This window comes from Electrona antarctica (genome assembly GCF_951216825.1).
Source record: "Electrona antarctica genome assembly, chromosome: 2".
Taxonomy (NCBI): Eukaryota; Metazoa; Chordata; class Actinopteri; order Myctophiformes; family Myctophidae; genus Electrona; species Electrona antarctica.
The window spans coordinates 49,026,832-49,050,679 of record NC_136807.1 but is presented as its reverse complement, the minus strand read 5'-3'; the positions used below and the strand labels follow the sequence as shown (position 1 = coordinate 49,050,679).

Sequence of the window (23,848 nt, the reverse complement as noted above, 5' to 3'; positions counted from 1 at the left end):
TCTGCATTATTACATGGCTTGGTTGAATGCTTGATTCTGATTGGTCAATCGCTTAATTCAGCGGTGAGTTATCTCATGATAATGACCGCTCCGCTGTATAATGACCGCTGCCTAATCAAACCCTCTGAGCACCACCAGCTGCGCGGCTGCGCCCGCTTGATTTACTGCCGTTTCCAACATAACAGCCATGTAAACACACACACTACTGACACACAATGTAATTTACAGCTAAACATTGCTCTTAAAAATGTTTTTGAAAACATTTGAGCGAGAAATAGACGAAGCAGCTGGACCCGAAAATGGATTCTATTTGATCAACTCACTTCCTTGTTTTCCGACAGTGCTTCAGCCCTGCAGCTGGGCAGACGCAGCCAGCGCGAAGTTATGGAATACTTTTTTTGTTGTGTTTTGGATCAATGGATTAATTTATGTTAGTTAGCCATGTAATAAGCGGGATAATATCTGGCTAGGTGGTTACACTCCTTCAGGGAGTGTAACCACCTCGGCTTCGCCTCGGTGGTTAAACTCCCTGTCGGTGAATTATCTCCCGACAATGACCACCTAGCCAGATATTATCCCTTACATAAAAGTTAGTCCAATCTCCCATTTGATGCCCCGTACTGAGTTCAAAGGTTATCTAAAGTCCAATAAACATAACTCATGGGACCTTAAAGAAATTTATTTTTTTAATGATTACCACCGGGATACATATCCCAAAACGAATGGGTCAGCGTGATATGAACAAATGAGTGTGTGTGTGTGTGTGTGTGTGTGTGTGTGTGTGTGTGTGTGTGTGTGTGTGTGTGTGTGTGTGTGTGTGTGTGTGTGTGTGTGTGTGTGTGTGTGTGTGTGTGTGTGTGTGTGTGTGTGTGTGTGTGTGTGCGTGCGTGCGTGCGTGCGTGCGTGCGTGCGTGCGTGCGTGCGTGCGTGCGTGCGTGCGTGCGTGCGTGCGTGCGTGCGTGCGTGTATGCATTGATGTAGGCCTATGTATGTGTAAAAGGACCCCCCCTAAAATGAGAAGCTGCATCTCAAGGGCTAACCTCTGTGTGTGTGGACGCTGCACACAGAATGAAAAACAACAAGCAATGCTTGATAAATGCATTTTATATATGTGATGTATCCCCATGCTTTTAGTTCTTGCCTAATGTAAATCGCTCTGGATTAAATGTCTGCTAAATGTCTAAATTGTTGTAAATTGCACAGCAGAATTAGGGCGATACCCACTCATTAATACCCACTCATCAAAATAATGAAGAGAGCGATTACATTTCAGGACCGCCTAAAATAAAGGTGGTCAATCATAGAGAAAACCTACAGGGATGCCCCCTATGTCAGCTGGTCCAGGGACTATATGCCAGGCGGTAAACCCATTGGATTTAACCAGATTATAAGAAAACAAAAAGAAAGCTATACCTGACGACTGGAAAGAGACTACCAAAAAACATAGCTAAATGGAATGCTATCTATCACTAAAAAGATAATATACATGGCTGAATACCTGAGCACGGTAAAATGACCCAAAATTTAGGAAGTGTGTATGTGTGTGTGAAGTGTGTATTTACCGTGCTCAGGTATTCAGCCATGTATATTATCTTTTTAGTGATAGATAGCATTCCATTTAGCTATGTTTTTTGGTAGTCTCTTTCCAGTCGTCAGGTATAGCTTTCTTTTTGTTTTCTTATAATCTGGTTAAATCCAATGGGTTTACCGCCTGGCATATAGTCCCTGGACCAGCTGACATAGGGGGCATCCCTGTAGGTTTTCTCTATGATTAACCACCTTTATTTTAGGCGGTCCTGAAATGTAATCGCTCTCTTCATTATTTTGATGAGTGGGTATTAATGAGTGGGTATCGCCCTAATTCTGCTGTGCAATTTACAACAATTTAGACATTTAGCAGACATTTAATCCAGAGCGATTTACATTAGGCAAGAACTAAAAGCATGGGGATACATCACATATATAAAATGCATTTATCAAGCATTGCTTGTTGTTTTTCATTCTGTGTGCAGCGTCCACACACACAGAGGTTAGCCCTTGAGATGCAGCTTCTCATTTTAGGGGGGGTCCTTTTACACATACATAGGCCTACATCAATGCATACACGCACGCACGCACGCACGCACACACACACACACACACACACACACACACACACACACACACACACACACACACACACACACACACACACACACACACACACACACACACACACACACACACACACACACTCATTTGTTCATATCACGCTGACCCATTCGTTTTGGGATATGTATCCCGGTGGTAATCATTAAAAAAATAAATTTCTTTAAGGTCCCATGAGTTATGTTTATTGGACTTTAGATAACCTTTGAACTCAGTACGGGGCATCAAATGGGAGATTGGACTAACTTTTATGTAAGGGATAATATCTGGCTAGGTGGTCATTGTCGGGAGATAATTCACCGACAGGGAGTTTAACCACCGAGGCGAAGCCGAGGTGGTTACACTCCCTGAAGGAGTGTAACCACCTAGCCAGATATTATCCCGCTTATAGGCTGCAGTTCTGATTGTAATGGGAAGTGCATTCCATAGTTTTGGAACACCATTGCTTGATGTTCTGTGTAAAGCACATTTAATTGACTTGTTGAAATAAAATGGCTTTGCCTTTCATAGTAGCGTGCCCCCCCTCATAGTGTTATTTAGAACAAAAGGAGTCATGCAGAACATTGGGCCACACAACTAATAGTCTTCACGCAATGTCACCTAAGATGTGTTTATCACTCTTCTACAGTATATAGAAAAACACCAACCTGGGTGTACATGCTTTTCATTAGAAGCAAATGGCCCATTGATTGATGGCTTCAAAAATATTGATGTCAATATGTATTAGGGGTGGGGGGGATTTGCAAAATGTTCTAACTGAATGTATTGATTTGATTACGTGACTAATAAAATGGCTTTGCCTTTCATAGCGTGCCCCCCCTCATAGTGTTATTTAGAACAAAAGGAGTCATAAGGCAAAAAAAAATTATACGAAAATGTATTAATATAAAGCCATAAGCTTCCAGTGCCAACATGTGACCATGACGTAAAAAGTGAGGATAGTATACTCTTATAAAATAATGTGGTCGGCTCTTAAAAGAGCCTTTTGTGGGTATAAAGATGGAGCAGGCAGTTTACTTTTTGATTTAACTTTTTGATTTAACCAAAAACTAACAGACCTTTGAATAAAACTAATACAATATCGAAAATGTATATGGAGAAACACGGTCCTCGTCCATTTTTTTCAGCAGGTAATCGATCCGCTCCGGGCCGGGCATCTCCTCTGGACACACATACCACCCGACGGCGCGCTTTGAGCCGGGCGGGGAGAGCTGTTTCTCTGGAGAGAAACAGTGCAGTTTGTCATCACGGTCCAGGATGGAACCGGGCCGCTCTGTGGAGACACGTTCCACGGGCTCTGCAGGCTCTGGAAGTGGGCCTCCCTTAGAATGCGGTTGATCTGGTGGTAGGACACCAGGTCTGTGGGGTCAGCCGACTCCAAAGAGTGGGCTAGCGGACTGCAGGGTCCAGGAGCACTGTGGCCTCCAACACCGTCCACAGCACACTGACTGCTGCAGCTCCAAACCACATCGTCTGGACCGTGGATTCCACTGCTCTCGCTAGTGTTAGATGACTCGGAGTCCCAGGCATCGCGGCCTGGCTCAGGGCAGAGAGGATGAGCTCCGCTCGGCCGCTTAGCTTGGGGCACCAGTTGGCCATCCTCCTCATCAGCACCACGCTGCCGTTTTCTGCTTTCAGTCAACATACCCTCCCCAACATTTCCTCCCTTGCCTCTTCCTGACATTTTGAGTTCAGCTGTAGTTAGAGATAGAAAACTGAGTGTTTTGAGAGCTCAGAGACTTGCTCTTTTATGTGTGTTCGGAGGACGTAAGGGAGGACAGGCAGAGCGAGCTGCGTGGGCGTTACTAACCCCGACAGGCAGAGCGAGCTGCGTGGTTGTTACTAACCCCGCCCCCCACCACTCTCTCTCTCAATTCAATTCAATTTAATTAGCTTTATTGGCATGAATGTAGTAACTACAGTATTGCCAAAGCATACAATGCAGCAAAAAATAAAATAAATAAAAATATATCAGAAAACAATATCAAACATACAAATAGAACATTAACTTACACAATACAATATGCAAATGATCAAAATGTACAGTATTAATTAAAGTGTCCATGGTGTGTGTGTGTGTGTGTGTGTGTGTGTGTGTGTGTGTGTGTGTGTGTGTGTGTGTGTGTGTGTGTGTGTGTGTGTGTGTGTGTGTGTGTGTGTGTGTGTGTGTGTGTGTGTGTGTGTGTGTGTCAAGATAATGGTCACATTTAGTGTTGTTCTCTCTCTCACACACAAACACAAACAAAAACTCTCTCTATATTCTATATCATATTATAATATATATATTAATATGTATGTGATTAATTATCCCCACCCTTCCTAATGTTTTGTCAAATCTAGCCTCGACGAATTCATGCAAAGACTAAACTATGTTATTTCGATAGCATGTATAATATACTATATAGACTATATTGTACAGATATTCTACTGTTAGACAATAGACAGATGTTATGTTCTCATCCTTGATGACTATTTCTATGCATTTGATGAAGTTGTGAGATATAGGCACAACACATGGTAATACATGTCTAACTTGACAATTTAAATTTGATGAGGTGGACGTGTTACTGTTTTCCTCTTTAGTTGTTTTGCTATTACATTTGTAATGGCACTACTCAATTGAAATGCTATTTCGAACAAAACAGTGGTCATGGCCATAGCAAAACAGTGATTGATGGCTTCACAAATATTGATGTCAATATTTATTAGGGGTGGGGGGGATTTGCAAAATGTTCTAACTGAATGTATTGATTTGATTACGTGAGTAACTTTGATGTATTAATCTGATGACATGTATTCATTATCTGTGATGTAATGTAATGCCATGCATTGAATATTGTGTTGTACTGTTTTGGATCAGAGCAATGAGAGCATCATAGATAGGTCAGCAGCAGAAATTATGTTTGCAATACATAATATTAGCAATGAATATTTTAGAAAGGGTCCATATTTTTGCTCGTAAGGCAAAAAAAATGTATACGAAAATGTATTAATATAAAGCCATAAGCTTCCAGTGCCAACATGTGACCATGACGTAAAAAGTGAGGATAGTATACTCTTATAAAATAATGTGGTCGGCTCTTAAAAGAGCCTTTTGTGGGTATAAAGATGGAGCAGGCAGTTTACTTCTTTTTGGGAGCGGCCTTTTTTGCTGCCTTGGGTTTGGCAACCTTCTTGGCTGGAGCTTGGACTTATATCGTGTTATGTAGACAACACTAGAATTGCATTGTATGTAGTCACAGCACTTTATAGTATAGTATACGTATAGTTTATAGTGTCATTATATAGATATTCCACTGTTACGTTCTTAGCTTACGCATTTACTACTTTCTATGTATGTGATGTATTGCCATGCTTTTTGTAAATTTAATGTAAATCGCTCGCTCTGTACATTTGCTTTGCAGCATGGCACATAATGAAGTATCTTAGCCTGGCTAAGAAGCCCGCTGCTGCGGGCTTCTTAGCCACTTTCTTGGGGCTCTTGGCGGCCTTCTTCGGGCTTTTAGCTGCTACTTTCTTGGCGGCAGGCTTCTTGGCTTTCTTGGGTGATTTCTTGGCGGCTGCGGGCTTCTTTGCTGCCACCTTCTTGGGCTTCTTAGCTGCTGCGGGTTTCTTGGCTGCAGCAGGCTTCTTTGCTTTAACTGCTTTCTTAGCAATAGGTTTCTTTACCTTCACCGCTTCTGCCTTGTTCATCTTGAAAGAGCCAGAAGCCCCGGTGCCTTTGAGCTGGACCAGGGTGCCTTTAGCGACCAGGCTCTTGACGGCGATCTTAACGCGGTACTTGTTCTTCTCAACATCGTAGCCGCCGGCAGCCAGAGCCTTCTTGACCGCAGCCAGGGACACACCGCTCCGCTCCTTGGAGGCGGACACGGCCTTGACGACCAGCTCAGCGACGCTGGGGCCGGTGTTCTTGGGTCGGGGTGGTGCCTTCTTCTTGGCGGCCTTGGCCGGTGACGGAGCTGGTGCTGGTGCGACTTCTGCCATTATTGTCTCGGATAGTAGATTGCTGTTCCTTCTCTCAAGTAAACTCTCACAGACTGATGCTGAACGCTCTGAAGGGGCTGGACTTAAACACCACATGAGAACCATGTAGAGTCAACACACAAAGGCCCTCTTCTCTCTTGTGCCACTTGTGTTTTCTCCTCGATTAAAACAAGTTATAACAAACTACTGTGTATATTATTTAATGCGACAAAGAGCTGACCAGTTAACACACATGTGCCTTTCTATCATGAATGTATATCTAAGATGAAAGCAGTGCACTCCTTTTTAGTAATAACCTCAAAACATCACCTGTCTAGAGTCAGATCAAAGTGTTGCCTTTGTCATTTTTCTTCTAAAATATTGTAAACTATGTTCTAATAACAACAATACTCACAATCAATTTAGTAGACATTCCTGGTGACGTGATACCATAAACTATGATTTTGTTATGTCATCCGTTTTGCTATAAATATAATGTTTTCTGAACGCAGTAAACACACTCCTGTTCAAGGAAAGCATGATGGTGGAGTTGATCCCAACTTCCAATGACAGAATGCCAGCTGTTGGAGAACTTGGTTAATTTTAATTTGGACAAATAACTCACTGTGATCAGAAAACTAAGAGTGTTTAAATCTTCTATAAACTGTATGTATATTTGATTATGGAGACACTTCTCAGGTAGGCCCAGATACTTCTAGCCTGGTTAATAAACCAGACCGAATCAGCCGTTGGCAAAAAAAAGAAAAGCCTGCCAGTGTTGTGTGATATTAGTCTGGCTTATTAGCCAGGCTAACATACTTCATTATGTGCCATGCTGCAAAGCAAATGTACTCATTGTACTCTGCATAAAATACAAATATATATAGGCATACTTCTTCCCTAGTGCCATTTCACACATTTCTATTACAATTACAATTACAATGTATGCGTTTAGCAGACACTCTTAATCCAGAGCGATTTACATTAAATTTACAAAAAGCATGGCAATACATCACATACATAGAAAGGGGAGGCATTGTTTCATTGCTTTTTACATATGTGATGTATTCCCATGCTTTTGTTCTTGCTTATTGTAAATCGCTCTGGATTAAGAGCGTCTGCTAAATGCCTAAATTGTAAATTGTAAATTGTAATTGTATTGAACTCAACAAGATGCTTCACACCAAAACCAGCAGTTGTTCACACTTCATCGTCCTGGAATGGGTGCGGAATGAGACTCTTCTGTACCAAGCAAGTCTAGAGTTTTGGTTTAAATCTAATAGACATGTCTAGTAGCAGTGGCTTCTCAAAGCGCAGGTTGAGCATGTTTTACTAGGGGAGGGGATCAGAATTTATTGTAAGAATTGTTATCAGAGTAATAAATACACAAGCGTTTACAGGACATTGCAGAAAACATAGCAGGACGCTGTCATTGTACAGCTGCACAACTCCTGAATCCAGTCACCAGGAGTTAATCTGCAATAAAAGTTAGTCCAATCTCCCATTTGATGCCCCGTACTGAGTTCAAAGGTTATCTAAAGTCCAATAAACATAACTCATGGGACCTTAAAGAAATTTATTTTTTAAATGATTACCACCGGGATACATATCCCAAAACGAATGGGTCAGCGTGATATGAACAAATGAGTGTGTGTGTGTGTGTGTGTGTGTGTGTGTGTGTGTGTGTGTGTGTGTGTGTGTGTGTGTGTGTGTGTGTGTGTGTGTGTGTGTGTGTGTGTGTGTGTGTGTGTGTGTGTGTGTGTGTGTGTGTGTGTGTGTGTGTGTGTGTGTGTGTGTGTGTGTGTGTGTGTGTGTGTGCGTGCGTGCGTGCGTGCGTGCGTGTATGCATTGATGTAGGCCTATGTATGTGTAAAAGGACCCCCCCTAAAATGAGAAGCTGCATCTCAAGGGCTAACCTCTGTGTGTGTGGACGCTGCACACAGAATGAAAAACAACAAGCAATGCTTGATAAATGCATTTTATATATGTGATGTATCCCCATGCTTTTAGTTCTTGCCTAATGTAAATCGCTCTGGATTAAATGTCTGCTAAATGTCTAAATTGTTGTAAATTGCACAGCAGAATTAGGGCGATACCCACTCATTAATATACCCACTCATCAAAATAATGAAGAGAGCGATTACATTTCAGGACCGCCTAAAATAAAGGTGGTCAATCATAGAGAAAACCTACAGGGATGCCCCCTATGTCAGCTGGTCCAGGGACTATATGCCAGGCGGTAAACCCATTGGATTTAACCAGATTATAAGAAAACAAAAAGAAAGCTATACCTGACGACTGGAAAGAGACTACCAAAAAACATAGCTAAATGGAATGCTATCTATCACTAAAAAGATAATATACATGGCTGAATACCTGAGCACGGTAAAATGACCCAAAATTTAGGAAGTGTGTATGTGTGTGTGTGTGTGTGTGTGTGTGTGTGTGTGTGTGTGTGTGTGCACATGCATGAGAACAACTACAGAGAGTGCTTTAACACCAAGCAACAGTGCAAGACTAAGAACTTTGTTTCCTATGGTGATCCAGCCTAGGAAATACCCACGGACTGGTTGTCAGAGGGTTTCGACAACTTGGGATGCTCGCCCAAAGACAAGGCATGCAAGGCTGGCAAAGTGTGTCATCTCTGCTGCCCTTTATATCATGAGGACATATCCATGAGTTTGTGAATGTAACCTTTACGGCACCTAAAATATTTGTGTTCCTGTATGCTTTCCGTGTGTGGACATACATAAATTGTTACGTTAAACTGTGTGTGTGTGTGTGTGTGTGTGTGTGTGTGTGTGTGTGTGTGTGTGTGTGTGTGTGTGTGTGTGTGTGTGTGTGTGTGTGTGTGTGTGTGTGTGTGTGTGTGTGTGTGTGTGTGTGTGTGTGTGTGTTAGAGAGAGGGGGAGGGGGAGTGGGAATGTCTCTCTCTCTCTCTCTCTCTCTCTCTCTCCCTCTCTCTCTCTCTCTCTCTCTCTCTCTCTCTCTCTCTCAAAAATAACAAGCGACCCTTGATACAATAATAATCAATGTGTTGCGTGCCCTGGCCGTGATAATAAAGTACAAATAAAAACGAGATGATCACCTTTAGACGGTAAACATATATGCCCGCCCCTATCCAACCAATCTATAAGTCTACATAAAGTGCTATCTAAGGGGGTAGTGTAAGTGCTACGGGCCATGATGGAGTCTGAAAAGGTGGGTTTTCAGACTATAGCGGAATATTGGGAGTGAGGCTGCAGTTCTGATTGTAATGGGAAGTGCATTCCATAGTTTTGGAACACCATTGCTTGATGTTCTGTGTAAAGCACATTTAATTGACTTGTTGAAATAAAATGGCTTTGCCTTTCATAGTAGCGTGCCCCCCCTCATAGTGTTATTTAGAACAAAAGGAGTCATGCAGAACATTGGGCCACACAACTAATAGTCTTCACGCAATGTCACCTAAGATGTGTTTATCACTCTTCTACAGTATAGAAAAACAACAACCTGGGTGTACATGCTTTTCATTAGAAGCAAATGGCCCATTGATTGATGGCTTCAAAAATATTGATGTCAATATGTATTAGGGGTGGGGGGGATTTGCAAAATGTTCTAACTGAATGTATTGATTTGATTACGTGATTAATAAAATGGCTTTGCCTTTCATAGCGTGCCCCCCCTCATAGTGTTATTTAGAACAAAAGGAGTCATAAGGCAAAAAAAAATTATACGAAAATGTATTAATATAAAGCCATAAGCTTCCAGTGCCAACATGTGACCATGACGTAAAAAGTGAGGATAGTATACTCTTATAAAATAATGTGGTCGGCTCTTAAAAGAGCCTTTTGTGGGTATAAAGATGGAGCAGGCAGTTTACTTTTTGATTTAACTTTTTGATTTAACCAAAAACTAACAGACCTTTGAATAAAACTAATGCAATATCGAAAATGTATATGGAGAAACACGGTCCTCGTCCATTTTTTTCAGCAGGTAATCGATCCGCTCCGGGCCGGGCATCTCCTCTGGACACACATACCACCCGACGGCGCGCTTTGAGCCGGGCGGGGAGAGCTGTTTCTCTGGAGAGAAACAGTGCAGTTTGTCATCACGGTCCAGGATGGAACCGGGCCGCTCTGTGGAGACACGTTCCACGGGGAGACGCGGGCAGAGAGGAGACTCCACGGTCACCACACCACCACACCGGTTAGGCCCGGCAGACGACTTGAAGAAGTTCATGGCCATCTTATGCATCTTATGCTTGCTGCGCTGCACCTGGACCAGGGTGCCTTTAGCGACCAGGCTCTTGACGGAGATCTTAACGCGGGACTTGTTCTTCTCAACATCGTAGCCGCCGGCAGCCAGAGCCTTCTTGACCGCAGCCAGGGACACACCGCTCCGCTCCTTGGAGGCGGACACGGCCTTGACGACCAGCTCAGCGACGCTGGGGCCGGTGTTCTTGGGTCGGGGTGGTGCCTTCTTCTTGGCGGCCTTGGCCGGTGACGGAGCTGGTGCTGGTGCGACTTCTGCCATTATTGTCTCGGATAGTAGATTGCTGTTCCTTCTCTCAAGTAAACTCTCACAGACTGATGCTGAACGCTCTGAAGGGGCTGGACTTAAACACCACATGAGAACCATGTAGAGTCAACACACAAAGGCCCTCTTCTCTCTTGTGCCACTTGTGTTTTCTCCTCGATTAAAACAAGTTATAACAAACTACTGTGTATATTATTTAATGCGACAAAGAGCTGACCAGTTAACACACATGTGCCTTTCTATCATGAATGTATATCTAAGATGAAAGCAGTGCACTCCTTTTTAGTAATAACCTCAAAACATCACCTGTCTAGAGTCAGATCAAAGTGTTGCCTTTGTCATTTTTCTTCTAAAATATTGTAAACTATGTTCTAATAACAACAATACTCACAATCAATTTAGTAGACATTCCTGGTGACGTGATACCATAAATTTGGACAAATAACTCACTGTGATCAGAAAACTAAGAGTGTTTAAATCTTCTATAAACTGTATGTATATTTGATTATGGAGACACTTCTCAGGTAGGCCCAGATACTTCTAGCCTGGTTAATAAACCAGACCGAATCAGCCGTTGGCAAAAAAAAAGAAAAGCCTGCCAGTGTTGTGTGATATTAGTCTGGCTTATTAGCCAGGCTAACATACTTCATTATGTGCCATGCTGCAAAGCAAATGTACTCATTGTACTCTGCATAAAATACAAATATATATAGGCATACTTCTTCCCTAGTGCCATTTCACACATTTCTATTACAATTACAATTACAATGTATGCGTTTAGCAGACACTCTTAATCCAGAGCGATTTACATTAAATTTACAAAAAGCATGGCAATACATCACATACATAGAAAGGGGAGGCATTGTTTCATTGTATTGAACTCAACAAGATGCTTCACACCAAAACCAGCAGTTGTTCACACTTCATCGTCCTGGAATGGGTGCGGAATGAGACTCTTCTGTACCAAGCAAGTCTAGAGTTTTGGTTTAAATCTAATCTACATGTCTAGTATCAGTGGCTTCTCAAAGCGCAGGTTGAGCATGTTTTACTAGGGGAGGGGATCAGAATTTATTGTAAGAATTGTTATCAGAGTAATAAATACACAAGCGTTTACAGGACATTGCAGAAAACATAGCAGGACGCTGTCATTGTACAGCTGCACAACTCCTGAATCCAGTCACCAGGAGTTAATCTGCAATAAAAGTTAGTCCAATCTCCCATTTGATGCCCCGTACTGAGTTCAAAGGTTATCTAAAGTCCAATAAACATAACTCATGGGACCTTAAAGAAATTTATTTTTTTAATGATTACCACCGGGATACATATCCCAAAACGAATGGGTCAGCGTGATATGAACAAATGAGTGTGTGTGTGTGTGTGTGTGTGTGTGTGTGTGTGTGTGTGTGTGTGTGTGTGTGTGTGTGTGTGTGTGTGTGTGTGTGTGTGTGTGTGTGTGTGTGTGTGTGTGTGTGTGTGTGTGCGTGCGTGCGTGTATGCATTGATGTAGGCCTATGTATGTGTAAAAGGACCCCCCCTAAAATGAGAAGCTGCATCTCAAGGGCTAACCTCTGTGTGTGTGGACGCTGCACACAGAATGAAAAACAACAAGCAATGCTTGATAAATGCATTTTATATATGTGATGTATCCCCATGCTTTTAGTTCTTGCCTAATGTAAATCGCTCTGGATTAAATGTCTGCTAAATGTCTAAATTGTTGTAAATTGCACAGCAGAATTAGGGCGATACCCACTCATTAATACCCACTCATCAAAATAATGAAGAGAGCGATTACATTTCAGGACCGCCTAAAATAAAGGTGGTCAATCATAGAGAAAACCTACAGGGATGCCCCCTATGTCAGCTGGTCCAGGGACTATATGCCAGGCGGTAAACCCATTGGATTTAACCAGATTATAAGAAAACAAAAAGAAAGCTATACCTGACGACTGGAAAGAGACTACCAAAAAACATAGCTAAATGGAATGCTATATATCACTAAAAAGATAATATACATGGCTGAATACCTGAGCACGGTAAAATGACCCAAAATTTAGGAAGTGTGTATGTGTGTGTGTGTGTGTGTGTGTGTGTGTGTGTGTGTGTGTGTGTGTGTGTGTGTGTGTGTGTGTGTGTGTGTGTGTGTGTGTGTGTGTGTGTGCACATGCATGAGAACAACTACAGAGAGTGCTTTAACACCAAGCAACAGTGCAAGACTAAGAACTTTGTTTCCTATGGTGATCCAGCCTAGGAAATACCCACGGACTGGTTGTCAGAGGGTTTCGACAACTTGGGATGCTCGCCCAAAGACAAGGCATGCAAGGCTGGCAAAGTGTGTCATCTCTGCTGCCCTTTATATCATGAGGACATATCCATGAGTTTGTGAATGTAACCTTTACGGCACCTAAAATATTTGTGTTCCTGTATGCTTTCCGTGTGTGGACATACATAAATTGTTACGCTAGCCCACTCCAAAGAGTGGGCTAGCGGACTGCAGGGTCCAGGAGCACTGTGGCCTCCAACACCGTCCACAGCACACTGACTGCTGCAGCTCCAAACCACATCGTCTGGACCGTGGATTCCACTGCTCTCGCTAGTGTTAGATGACTCGGAGTCCCAGGCATCGCGGCCTGGCTCAGGGCAGAGAGGATGAGCTCCGCTCGGCCGCTTAGCTTGGGGCACCAGTTGGCCATCCTCCTCATCAGCACCACGCTGCCGTTTTCTGCTTTCAGTCAACATACCCTCCCCAACATTTCCTCCCTTGCCTCTTCCTGACATTTTGAGTTCAGCTGTAGTTAGAGATAGAAAACTGAGTGTTTTGAGAGCTCAGAGACTTGCTCTTTTATGTGTGTTCGGAGGACGTAAGGGAGGACAGGCAGAGCGAGCTGCGTGGGCGTTACTAACCCCGACAGGCAGAGCGAGCTGCGTGGTTGTTACTAACCCCGCCCCCCACCACTCTCTCTCTCAATTCAATTCAATTTAATTAGCTTTATTGGCATGAATGTAGTAACTACAGTATTGCCAAAGCATACAATGCAGCAAAAAATAAAATAAATAAAAATATATCAGAAAACAATATCAAACATACAAATAGAACATTAACTTACACAATACAATATGCAAATGATCAAAATGTACAGTATTAATTAAAGTGTCCATGGTGTGTGTGTGTGTGTGTGTGTGTGTGTGTGTGTGTGTGTGTGTGTGTGTGTGTGTGTGTGTGTGTGTGTGTGTGTGTGTGTGTGTGTGTGTGTGTGTCAAGATAATGGTCACATTTAGTGTTGTTCTCTCTCTCACACACAAACACAAACAAAAACTCTCTCTATATTCTATATCATATTATAATATATATATTAATATGTATGTGATTAATTATCCCCACCCTTCCTAATGTTTTGTCAAATCTAGCCTCGACGAATTCATGCAAAGACTAAACTATGTTATTTCGATAGCATGTATAATATACTATATAGACTATATTGTACAGATATTCTACTGTTAGACAATAGACAGATGTTATGTTCTCATCCTTGATGACTATTTCTATGCATTTGATGAAGTTGTGAGATATAGGCACAACACATGGTAATACATGTCTAACTTGACAATTTTAATTTGATGAGGTGGACGTGTTACTGTTTTCCTCTTTAGTTGTTTTGCTATTACATTTGTAATGGCACTACTCAATTGAAATGCTATTTCGAACAAAACAGTGGTCATGGCCATAGCAAAACAGTGATTGATGGCTTCACAAATATTGATGTTAATATTTATTAGGGGTGGGGGGGATTTGCAAAATGTTCTAACTGAATGTATTGATTTGATTACGTGAGTAACTTTGATGTATTAATCTGATGACATGTATTCATTATCTGATGTAATGTAATGCCATGCATTGAATATTGTGTTGTACTGTTTTGGATCAGAGCAATGAGAGCATCATAGATAGGTCAGCAGCAGAAATTATGTTTGCAATACATAATATTAGCAATGAATATTTTAGAAAGGGTCCATATTTTTGCTCGTAAGGCAAAAAAAATGTATACGAAAATGTATTAATATAAAGCCATAAGCTTCCAGTGCCAACATGTGACCATGACGTAAAAAGTGAGGATAGTATACTCTTATAAAATAATGTGGTCGGCTCTTAAAAGAGCCTTTTGTGGGTATAAAGATGGAGCAGGCAGTTTACTTATTTTTGGGAGCGGCCTTTTTTGCTGCCTTGGGTTTGGCAACCTTCTTGGCTGGAGCTTGGACTTATATCGTGTTATGTAGACAACACTAGAATTGCATTGTATGTAGTCACAGCACTTTATAGTATAGTATACGTATAGTTTATAGTGTCATTATATAGATATTCCACTGTTACGTTCTTAGCTTACACATTTACTACTTTCTATGTATGTGATGTATTGCCATGCTTTTTGTAAATTTAATGTAAATCGCTCGCTCTGTACATTTGCTTTGCAGCATGGCACATAATGAAGTATCTTAGCCTGGCTAAGAAGCCCGCTGCTGCGGGCTTCTTAGCCACTTTCTTGGGGCTCTTGGCGGCCTTCTTCGGGCTTTTAGCTGCTACTTTCTTGGCGGCAGGCTTCTTGGCTTTCTTGGGTGATTTCTTGGCGGCTGCGGGCTTCTTTGCTGCCACCTTCTTGGGCTTCTTAGCTGCTGCGGGTTTCTTGGCTGCAGCAGGCTTCTTTGCTTTAACTGCTTTCTTAGCAATAGGTTTCTTTACCTTCACCGCTTCTGCCTTGTTCATCTTGAAAGAGCCAGAAGCCCCGGTGCCTTTGAGCTGGACCAGGGTGCCTTTAGCGACCAGGCTCTTGACGGCGATCTTAACGCGGTACTTGTTCTTCTCAACATCGTAGCCGCCGGCAGCCAGAGCCTTCTTGACCGCAGCCAGGGACACACCGCTCCGCTCCTTGGAGGCGGACACGGCCTTGACGACCAGCTCAGCGACGCTGGGGCCGGTGTTCTTGGGTCGGGGTGGTGCCTTCTTCTTGGCGGCCTTGGCCGGTGACGGAGCTGGTGCTGGTGCGACTTCTGCCATTATTGTCTCGGATAGTAGATTGCTGTTCCTTCTCTCAAGTAAACTCTCACAGACTGATGCTGAACGCTCTGAAGGGGCTGGACTTAAACACCACATGAGAACCATGTAGAGTCAACACACAAAGGCCCTCTTCTCTCTTGTGCCACTTGTGTTTTCTCCTCGATTAAAACAAGTTATAACAAACTACTGTGTATATTATTTAATGCGACAAAGAGCTGACCAGTTAACACACATGTGCCTTTCTATCATCAATGTATATCTAAGATGAAAGCAGTGCACTCCTTTTTAGTAATAACCTCAAAACATCACCTGTCTAGAGTCAGATCAAAGTGTTGCCTTTGTCATTTTTCTTCTAAAATATTGTAAACTATGTTCTAATAACAACAATACTCACAATCAATTTAGTAGACATTCCTGGTGACGTGATACCATAAACTATGATTTTGTTATGTCATCCGTTTTGCTATAAATATAATGTTTTCTGAACGCAGTAAACACACTCCTGTTCAAGGAAAGCATGATGGTGGAGTTGATCCCAACTTCCAATGACAGAATGCCAGCTGTTGGAGAACTTGGTTAATTTTAATTTGGACAAATAACTCACTGTGATCAGAAAACTAAGAGTGTTTAAATCTTCTATAAACTGTATGTATATTTGATTATGGAGACACTTCTCAGGTAGGCCCAGATACTTCTAGCCTGGTTAATAAACCAGACCGAATCAGCCGTTGGCAAAAAAAAGAAAAGCCTGCCAGTGTTGTGTGATATTAGTCTGGCTTATTAGCCAGGCTAACATACTTCATTATGTGCCATGCTGCAAAGCAAATGTACTCATTGTACTCTGCATAAAATACAAATATATATAGGCATACTTCTTCCCTAGTGCCATTTCACACATTTCTATTACAATTACAATTACAATGTATGCGTTTAGCAGACACTCTTAATCCAGAGCGATTTACATTAAATTTACAAAAAGCATGGCAATACATCACATACATAGAAAGGGGAGGCATTGTTTCATTGTATTGAACTCAACAAGATGCTTCACACCAAAACCAGCAGTTGTTCACACTTCATCGTCCTGGAATGGGTGCGGAATGAGACTCTTCTGTACCAAGCAAGTCTAGAGTTTTGGTTTAAATCTAATAGACATGTCTAGTATCAGTGGCTTCTCAAAGCGCAGGTTGAGCATGTTTTACTAGGGGAGGGGATCAGAATTTATTGTAAGAATTGTTATCAGAGTAATAAATACACAAGCGTTTACAGGACATTGCAGAAAACATAGCAGGACGCTGTCATTGTACAGCTGCACAACTCCTGAATCCAGTCACCAGGAGTTAATCTGCAATAAAAGTTAGTCCAATCTCCCATTTGATGCCCCGTACTGAGTTCAAAGGTTATCTAAAGTCCAATAAACATAACTCATGGGACCTTAAAGAAATTTATTTTTTAAATGATTACCACCGGATTACATATCCCAAAACGAATGGGTCAGCGTGATATGAACAAATGAGTGTGTGTGTGTGTGTGTGTGTGTGTGTGTGTGTGTGTGTGTGTGTGTGTGTGTGTGTGTGTGTGTGTGTGTGTGTGTGTGTGTGTGTGTGTGTGTGTGTGTGCGTGTGCGTGCGTGTATGCATTGATGTAGGCCTATGTATGTGTAAAAGGACCCCCCCTAAAATGAGAAGCTGCATCTCAAGGGCTAACCTCTGTGTGTGTGGACGCTGCACACAGAATGAAAAACAACAAGCAATGCTTGATAAATGCATTTTATATATGTGATGTATCCCCATGCTTTTAGTTCTTGCCTAATGTAAATCGCTCTGGATTAAATGTCTGCTAAATGTCTAAATTGTTGTAAATTGCACAGCAGAATTAGGGCGATACCCACTCATTAATATACCCACTCATCAAAATAATGAAGAGAGCGATTACATTTCAGGACCGCCTAAAATAAAGGTGGTCAATCATAGAGAAAACCTACAGGGATGCCCCCTATGTCAGCTGGTCCAGGGACTATATGCCAGGCGGTAAACCCATTGGATTTAACCAGATTATAAGAAAACAAAAAGAAAGCTATACCTGACGACTGGAAAGAGACTACCAAAAAACATAGCTAAATGGAATGCTATCTATCACTAAAAAGATAATATACATGGCTGAATACCTGAGCACGGTAAAATGACCCAAAATTTAGGAAGTGTGTATGTGTGTGTGTGTGTGTGTGTGTGTGTGTGTGTGTGTGTGTGTGTGTGTGTGTGTGTGTGTGTGTGTGTGTGTGTTTGTGTGTGTGTGTGTGTGTGTGTGTGCACATGCATGAGAACAACTACAGAGAGTGCTTTAACACCAAGCAACAGTGCAAGACTAAGAACTTTGTTTCCTATGGTGATCCAGCCTAGGAAATACCCACGGACTGGTTGTCAGAGGGTTTCGACAACTTGGGATGCTCGCCCAAAGACAAGGCATGCAAGGCTGGCAAAGTGTGTCATCTCTGCTGCCCTTTATATCATGAGGACATATCCATGAGTTTGTGAATGTAACCTTTACGGCACCTAAAATATTTGTGTTCCTGTATGCTTTCCGTGTGTGGACATACATAAATTGTTACGTTAAACTGTGTGTGTGTGTGTGTGTGTGTGTGTGTGTGTGTGTGTGTGTGTGTGTGTGTGTGTGTGTGTGTGTGTGTGTGTGTGTGTGTGTGTGTGTGTGTGTGTGTGTGTGTGTGTGTGTGTTAGAGAGAGAGGGGGAGGGGGAGTGGGAATGTCTCTCTCTCTCTCTCTCTCTCTCTCTCTCTCTCTCTCTCTCTCTCTCTCTCTCAAAAATAACAAGCGACCCTTGATACAATAATAATCAATGTGTTGCGTGCCCTGGCCGTGATAATAAAGTACAAATAAAAACGAGATGATCACCTTTAGACGGTAAACATATATGCCCGCCCCTATCCAACCAATCTATAAGTCTACATAAAGTGCTATCTAAGGGGGTAGTGTAAGTGCTACGGGCCATGATGGAGTCTGAAAAGGTGGGTTTTCAGACTATAGCGGAATATTGGGAGTGAGGCTGCAGTTCTGATTGTAATGGGAAGTGCATTCCATAGTTTTGGAACACCATTGCTTGATGTTCTGTGTAAAGCACATTTAATTGACTTGTTGAAATAAAATGGCTTTGCCTTTCATAGTAGCGTGCCCCCCCTCATAGTGTTATTTAGAACAAAAGGAGTCATGCAGAACATTGGGCCACACAACTAATAGTCTTCACGCAATGTCACCTAAGATGTGTTTATCACTCTTCTACAGTATAGAAAAACAACAACCTGGGTGTACATGCTTTTCATTAGAAGCAAATGGCCCATTGATTGATGGCTTCAAAAATATTGATGTCAATATGTATTAGGGGTGGGGGGGATTTGCAAAATGTTCTAACTGAATGTATTGATTTGATTACGTGATTAATAAAATGGCTTTGCCTTTCATAGCGTGCCCCCCCCTCATAGTGTTATTTAGAACAAAAGGAGTCATAAGGCAAAACAAAATTATACGAAAATGTATTAATATAAAGCCATAAGCTTCCAGTGCCAACATGTGACCATGACGTAAAAAGTGAGGATAGTATACTCTTATAAAATAATGTGGTCGGCTCTTAAAAGAGCCTTTTGTGGGTATAAAGATGGAGCAGGCAGTTTACTTCTTTTTGGGAGCGGCCTTTTTTGCTGCCTTGGGTTTGGCAACCTTCTTGGCTGGAGCTTGGACTTATATCGTGTTATGTAGACAACACTAGAATTGCATTGTATGTAGTCACAGCACTTTATAGTATAGTATACGTATAGTTTATAGTGTCATTATATAGATATTCCACTGTTACGTTCTTAGCTTACGCATTTACTACTTTCTATGTATGTGATGTATTGCCATGCTTTTTGTAAATTTAATGTAAATCGCTTGCTCTGTACATTTGCTTTGCAGCATGGCACATAATGAAGTATCTTAGCCTGGCTAAGAAGCCCGCTGCTGCGGGCTTCTTAGCCACTTTCTTGGGGCTCTTGGCGGCCTTCTTCGGGCTTTTAGCTGCTACTTTCTTGGCGGCAGGCTTCTTGGCTTTCTTGGGTGATTTCTTGGCGGCTGCGGGCTTCTTTGCTGCCACCTTCTTGGGCTTCTTAGCTGCTGCGGGTTTCTTGGCTGCAGCAGGCTTCTTTGCTTTAACTGCTTTCTTAGCAATAGGTTTCTTTACCTTCACCGCTTCTGCCTTGTTCATCTTGAAAGAGCCAGAAGCCCCGGTGCCTTTGAGCTGGACCAGGGTGCCTTTAGCGACCAGGCTCTTGACGGCGATCTTAACGCGGGACTTGTTCTTCTCAACATCGTAGCCGCCGGCAGCCAGAGCCTTCTTGACCGCAGCCAGGGACACACCGCTCCGCTCCTTGGAGGCGGACACGGCCTTGACGACCAGCTCAGCGACGCTGGGGCCGGTGTTCTTGGGTCGGGGTGGTGCCTTCTTCTTGGCGGCCTTGGCCGGTGACGGAGCTGGTGCTGGTGCGACTTCTGCCATTATTGTCTCGGATAGTAGATTGCTGTTCCTTCTCTCAAGTAAACTCTCACAGACTGATGCTGAACGCTCTGAAGGGGCTGGACTTAAACACCACATGAGAACCATGTAGAGTCAACACACAAAGGCCCTCTTCTCTCTTGTGCCACTTGTGTTTTCTCCTCGATTAAAACAAGTTATAACAAACTACTGTGTATATTATTTAATGCGACAAAGAGCTGACCAGTTAACACACATGTGCCTTTCTATCATGAATGTATATCTAAGATGAAAGCAGTGCACTCCTTTTTAGTAATAACCTCAAAACATCACCTGTCTAGAGTCAGATCAAAGTGTTGCCTTTGTCATTTTTCTTCTAAAATATTGTAAACTATGTTCTAATAACAACAATACTCACAATCAATTTAGTAGACATTCCTGGTGACGTGATACCATAAACTATGATTTTGTTATGTCATCCGTTTTGCTATAAATATAATGTTTTCTGAACGCAGTAAACACACTCCTGTTCAAGGAAAGCATGATGGTGGAGTTGATCCCAACTTCCAATGACAGAATGCCAGCTGTTGGAGAACTTGGTTAATTTTAATTTGGACAAATAACTCACTGTGATCAGAAAACTAAGAGTGTTTAAATCTTCTATAAACTGTATGTATATTTGATTATGGAGACACTTCTCAGGTAGGCCCAGATACTTCTAGCCTGGTTAATAAACCAGACCGAATCAGCCGTTGGCAAAAAAAAGAAAAGCCTGCCAGTGTTGTGTGATATTAGTCTGGCTTATTAGCCAGGCTAACATACTTCATTATGTGCCATGCTGCAAAGCAAATGTACTCATTGTACTCTGCATAAAATACAAATATATATAGGCATACTTCTTCCCTAGTGCCATTTCACACATTTCTATTACAATTACAATTACAATGTATGCGTTTAGCAGACACTCTTAATCCAGAGCGATTTACATTAAATTTACAAAAAGCATGGCAATACATCACATACATAGAAAGGGGAGGCATTGTTTCATTGTATTGAACTCAACAAGATGCTTCACACCAAAACCAGCAGTTGTTCACACTTCATCGTCCTGGAATGGGTGCGGAATGAGACTCTTCTGTACCAAGCAAGTCTAGAGTTTTGGTTTAAATCTAATAGACATGTCTAGTATCAGTGGCTTCTCAAAGCGCAGGTTGAGCATGTTTTACTAGGGGAGGGGATCAGAATTTATTGTAAGAATTGTTATCAGAGTAATAAATACACAAGCGTTTACAGGACATTGCAGAAAACATAGCAGGACGCTGTCATTGTACAGCTGCACAACTCCTGAATCCAGTCACCAGGAGTTAATCTGCAATAAAAGTTAGTCCAATCTCCCATTTGATGCCCCGTACTGAGTTCAAAGGTTATCTAAAGTCCAATAAACATAACTCATGGGACCTTAAAGAAATTTATTTTTTAAATGATTACCACCGGATTACATATCCCAAAACGAATGGGTCAGCGTGATATGAACAAATGAGTGTGTGTGTGTGTGTGTGTGTGTGTGTGTGTGTGTGTGTGTGTGTGTGTGTGTGTGTGTGTGTGTGTGTGTGTGTGTGTGTGTGTGTGTGTGTGTGTGTGTGTGTGCGTGTGCGTGCGTGTATGCATTGATGTAGGCCTATGTATGTGTAAAAGGACCCCCCCTAAAATGAGAAGCTGCATCTCAAGGGCTAACCTCTGTGTGTGTGGACGCTGCACACAGAATGAAAAACAACAAGCAATGCTTGATAAATGCATTTTATATATGTGATGTATCCCCATGCTTTTAGTTCTTGCCTAATGTAAATCGCTCTGGATTAAATGTCTGCTAAATGTCTAAATTGTTGTAAATTGCACAGCAGAATTAGGGCGATACCCACTCATTAATATACCCACTCATCAAAATAATGAAGAGAGCGATTACATTTCAGGACCGCCTAAAATAAAGGTGGTCAATCATAGAGAAAACCTACAGGGATGCCCCCTATGTCAGCTGGTCCAGGGACTATATGCCAGGCGGTAAACCCATTGGATTTAACCAGATTATAAGAAAACAAAAAGAAAGCTATACCTGACGACTGGAAAGAGACTACCAAAAAACATAGCTAAATGGAATGCTATCTATCACTAAAAAGATAATATACATGGCTGAATACCTGAGCACGGTAAAATGACCCAAAATTTAGGAAGTGTGTATGTGTGTGTGTGTGTGTGTGTGTGTGTGTGTGTGTGTGTGTGTGTGTGTGTGTGTGTGTGTGTGTGTGTGTGTGTGTGTGTGTGTGTGTGTGTTTGTGTGTGTGTGTGTGTGTGTGTGTGCACATGCATGAGAACAACTACAGAGAGTGCTTTAACACCAAGCAACAGTGCAAGACTAAGAACTTTGTTTCCTATGGTGATCCAGCCTAGGAAATACCCACGGACTGGTTGTCAGAGGGTTTCGACAACTTGGGATGCTCGCCCAAAGACAAGGCATGCAAGGCTGGCAAAGTGTGTCATCTCTGCTGCCCTTTATATCATGAGGACATATCCATGAGTTTGTGAATGTAACCTTTACGGCACCTAAAATATTTGTGTTCCTGTATGCTTTCCGTGTGTGGACATACATAAATTGTTACGTTAAACTGTGTGTGTGTGTGTGTGTGTGTGTGTGTGTGTGTGTGTGTGTGTGTGTGTGTGTGTGTGTGTGTGTGTGTGTGTGTGTGTGTGTGTGTGTGTTAGAGAGAGAGGGGGAGGGGGAGTGGGAATGTCTCTCTCTCTCTCTCTCTCTCTCTCTCTCTCTCTCTCTCTCTCTCTCTCTCTCTCTCTCTCTCTCTCTCTCTCTCTCTCTCTCTCTCAAAAATAACAAGCGACCCTTGATACAATAATAATCAATGTGTTGCGTGCCCTGGCCGTGATAATAAAGTACAAATAAAAACGAGATGATCACCTTTAGACGGTAAACATATATGCCCGCCCCTATCCAACCAATCTATAAGTCTACATAAAGTGCTATCTAAGGGGGTAGTGTAAGTGCTACGGGCCATGAGGAGTCTGAAAAGGTGGGTTTTCAGACTATAGCGGAATATTGGGAGTGAGGCTGCAGTTCTGATTGTAATGGGAAGTGCATTCCATAGTTTTGGAACACCATTGCTTGATGTTCTGTGTAAAGCACATTTAATTGACTTGTTGAAATAAAATGGCTTTGCCTTTCATAGTAGCGTGCCCCCCCTCATAGTGTTATTTAGAACAAAAGGAGTCATGCAGAACATTGGGCCACACAACTAATAGTCTTCACGCAATGTCACCTAAGATGTGTTTATCACTCTTCTACAGTATATAGAAAAACACCAACCTGGGTGTACATGCTTTTCATTAGAAGCAAATGGCCCATTGATTGATGGCTTCAAAAATATTGATGTCAATATGTATTAGGGGTGGGGGGGATTTGCAAAATGTTCTAACTGAATGTATTGATTTGATTACGTGATTAATAAAATGGCTTTGCCTTTCATAGCGTGCCCCCCCTCATAGTGTTATTTAGAACAAAAGGAGTCATAAGGCAAAAAAAAAATTATACGAAAATGTATTAATATAAAGCCATAAGCTTCCAGTGCCAACATGTGACCATGACGTAAA

The 23,848-nt window shown here is 42.1% G+C and overlaps 2 protein-coding genes across 2 annotated transcripts; both read right to left on the bottom strand.

The window, feature by feature from the left end:
• Window positions 1-13,411: 13,411 nt before the first annotated feature.
• On the bottom strand, window positions 13,412-15,676 carry LOC306933871 (histone H1-like; the record flags this gene model as incomplete). Its single annotated transcript, XM_079516229.1, has 2 exons — window positions 13,412-13,415; window positions 15,105-15,676. The coding sequence occupies 2 exons, from the start codon at window positions 15,674-15,676 to the stop codon at window positions 13,412-13,414; spliced, it is 576 nt and encodes a 191-aa protein (XP_079372355.1).
• Window positions 15,677-19,356: 3,680 nt separating this feature from the next.
• LOC306941372 (histone H1-like) lies at window positions 19,357-20,218 on the bottom strand (the record flags this gene model as incomplete). Its single annotated transcript, XM_079526806.1, has 2 exons — window positions 19,357-19,424; window positions 19,678-20,218. The coding sequence occupies 2 exons, from the start codon at window positions 20,216-20,218 to the stop codon at window positions 19,357-19,359; spliced, it is 609 nt and encodes a 202-aa protein (XP_079382932.1).
• Between the last annotated feature and the right edge of the window lie 3,630 nt (window positions 20,219-23,848).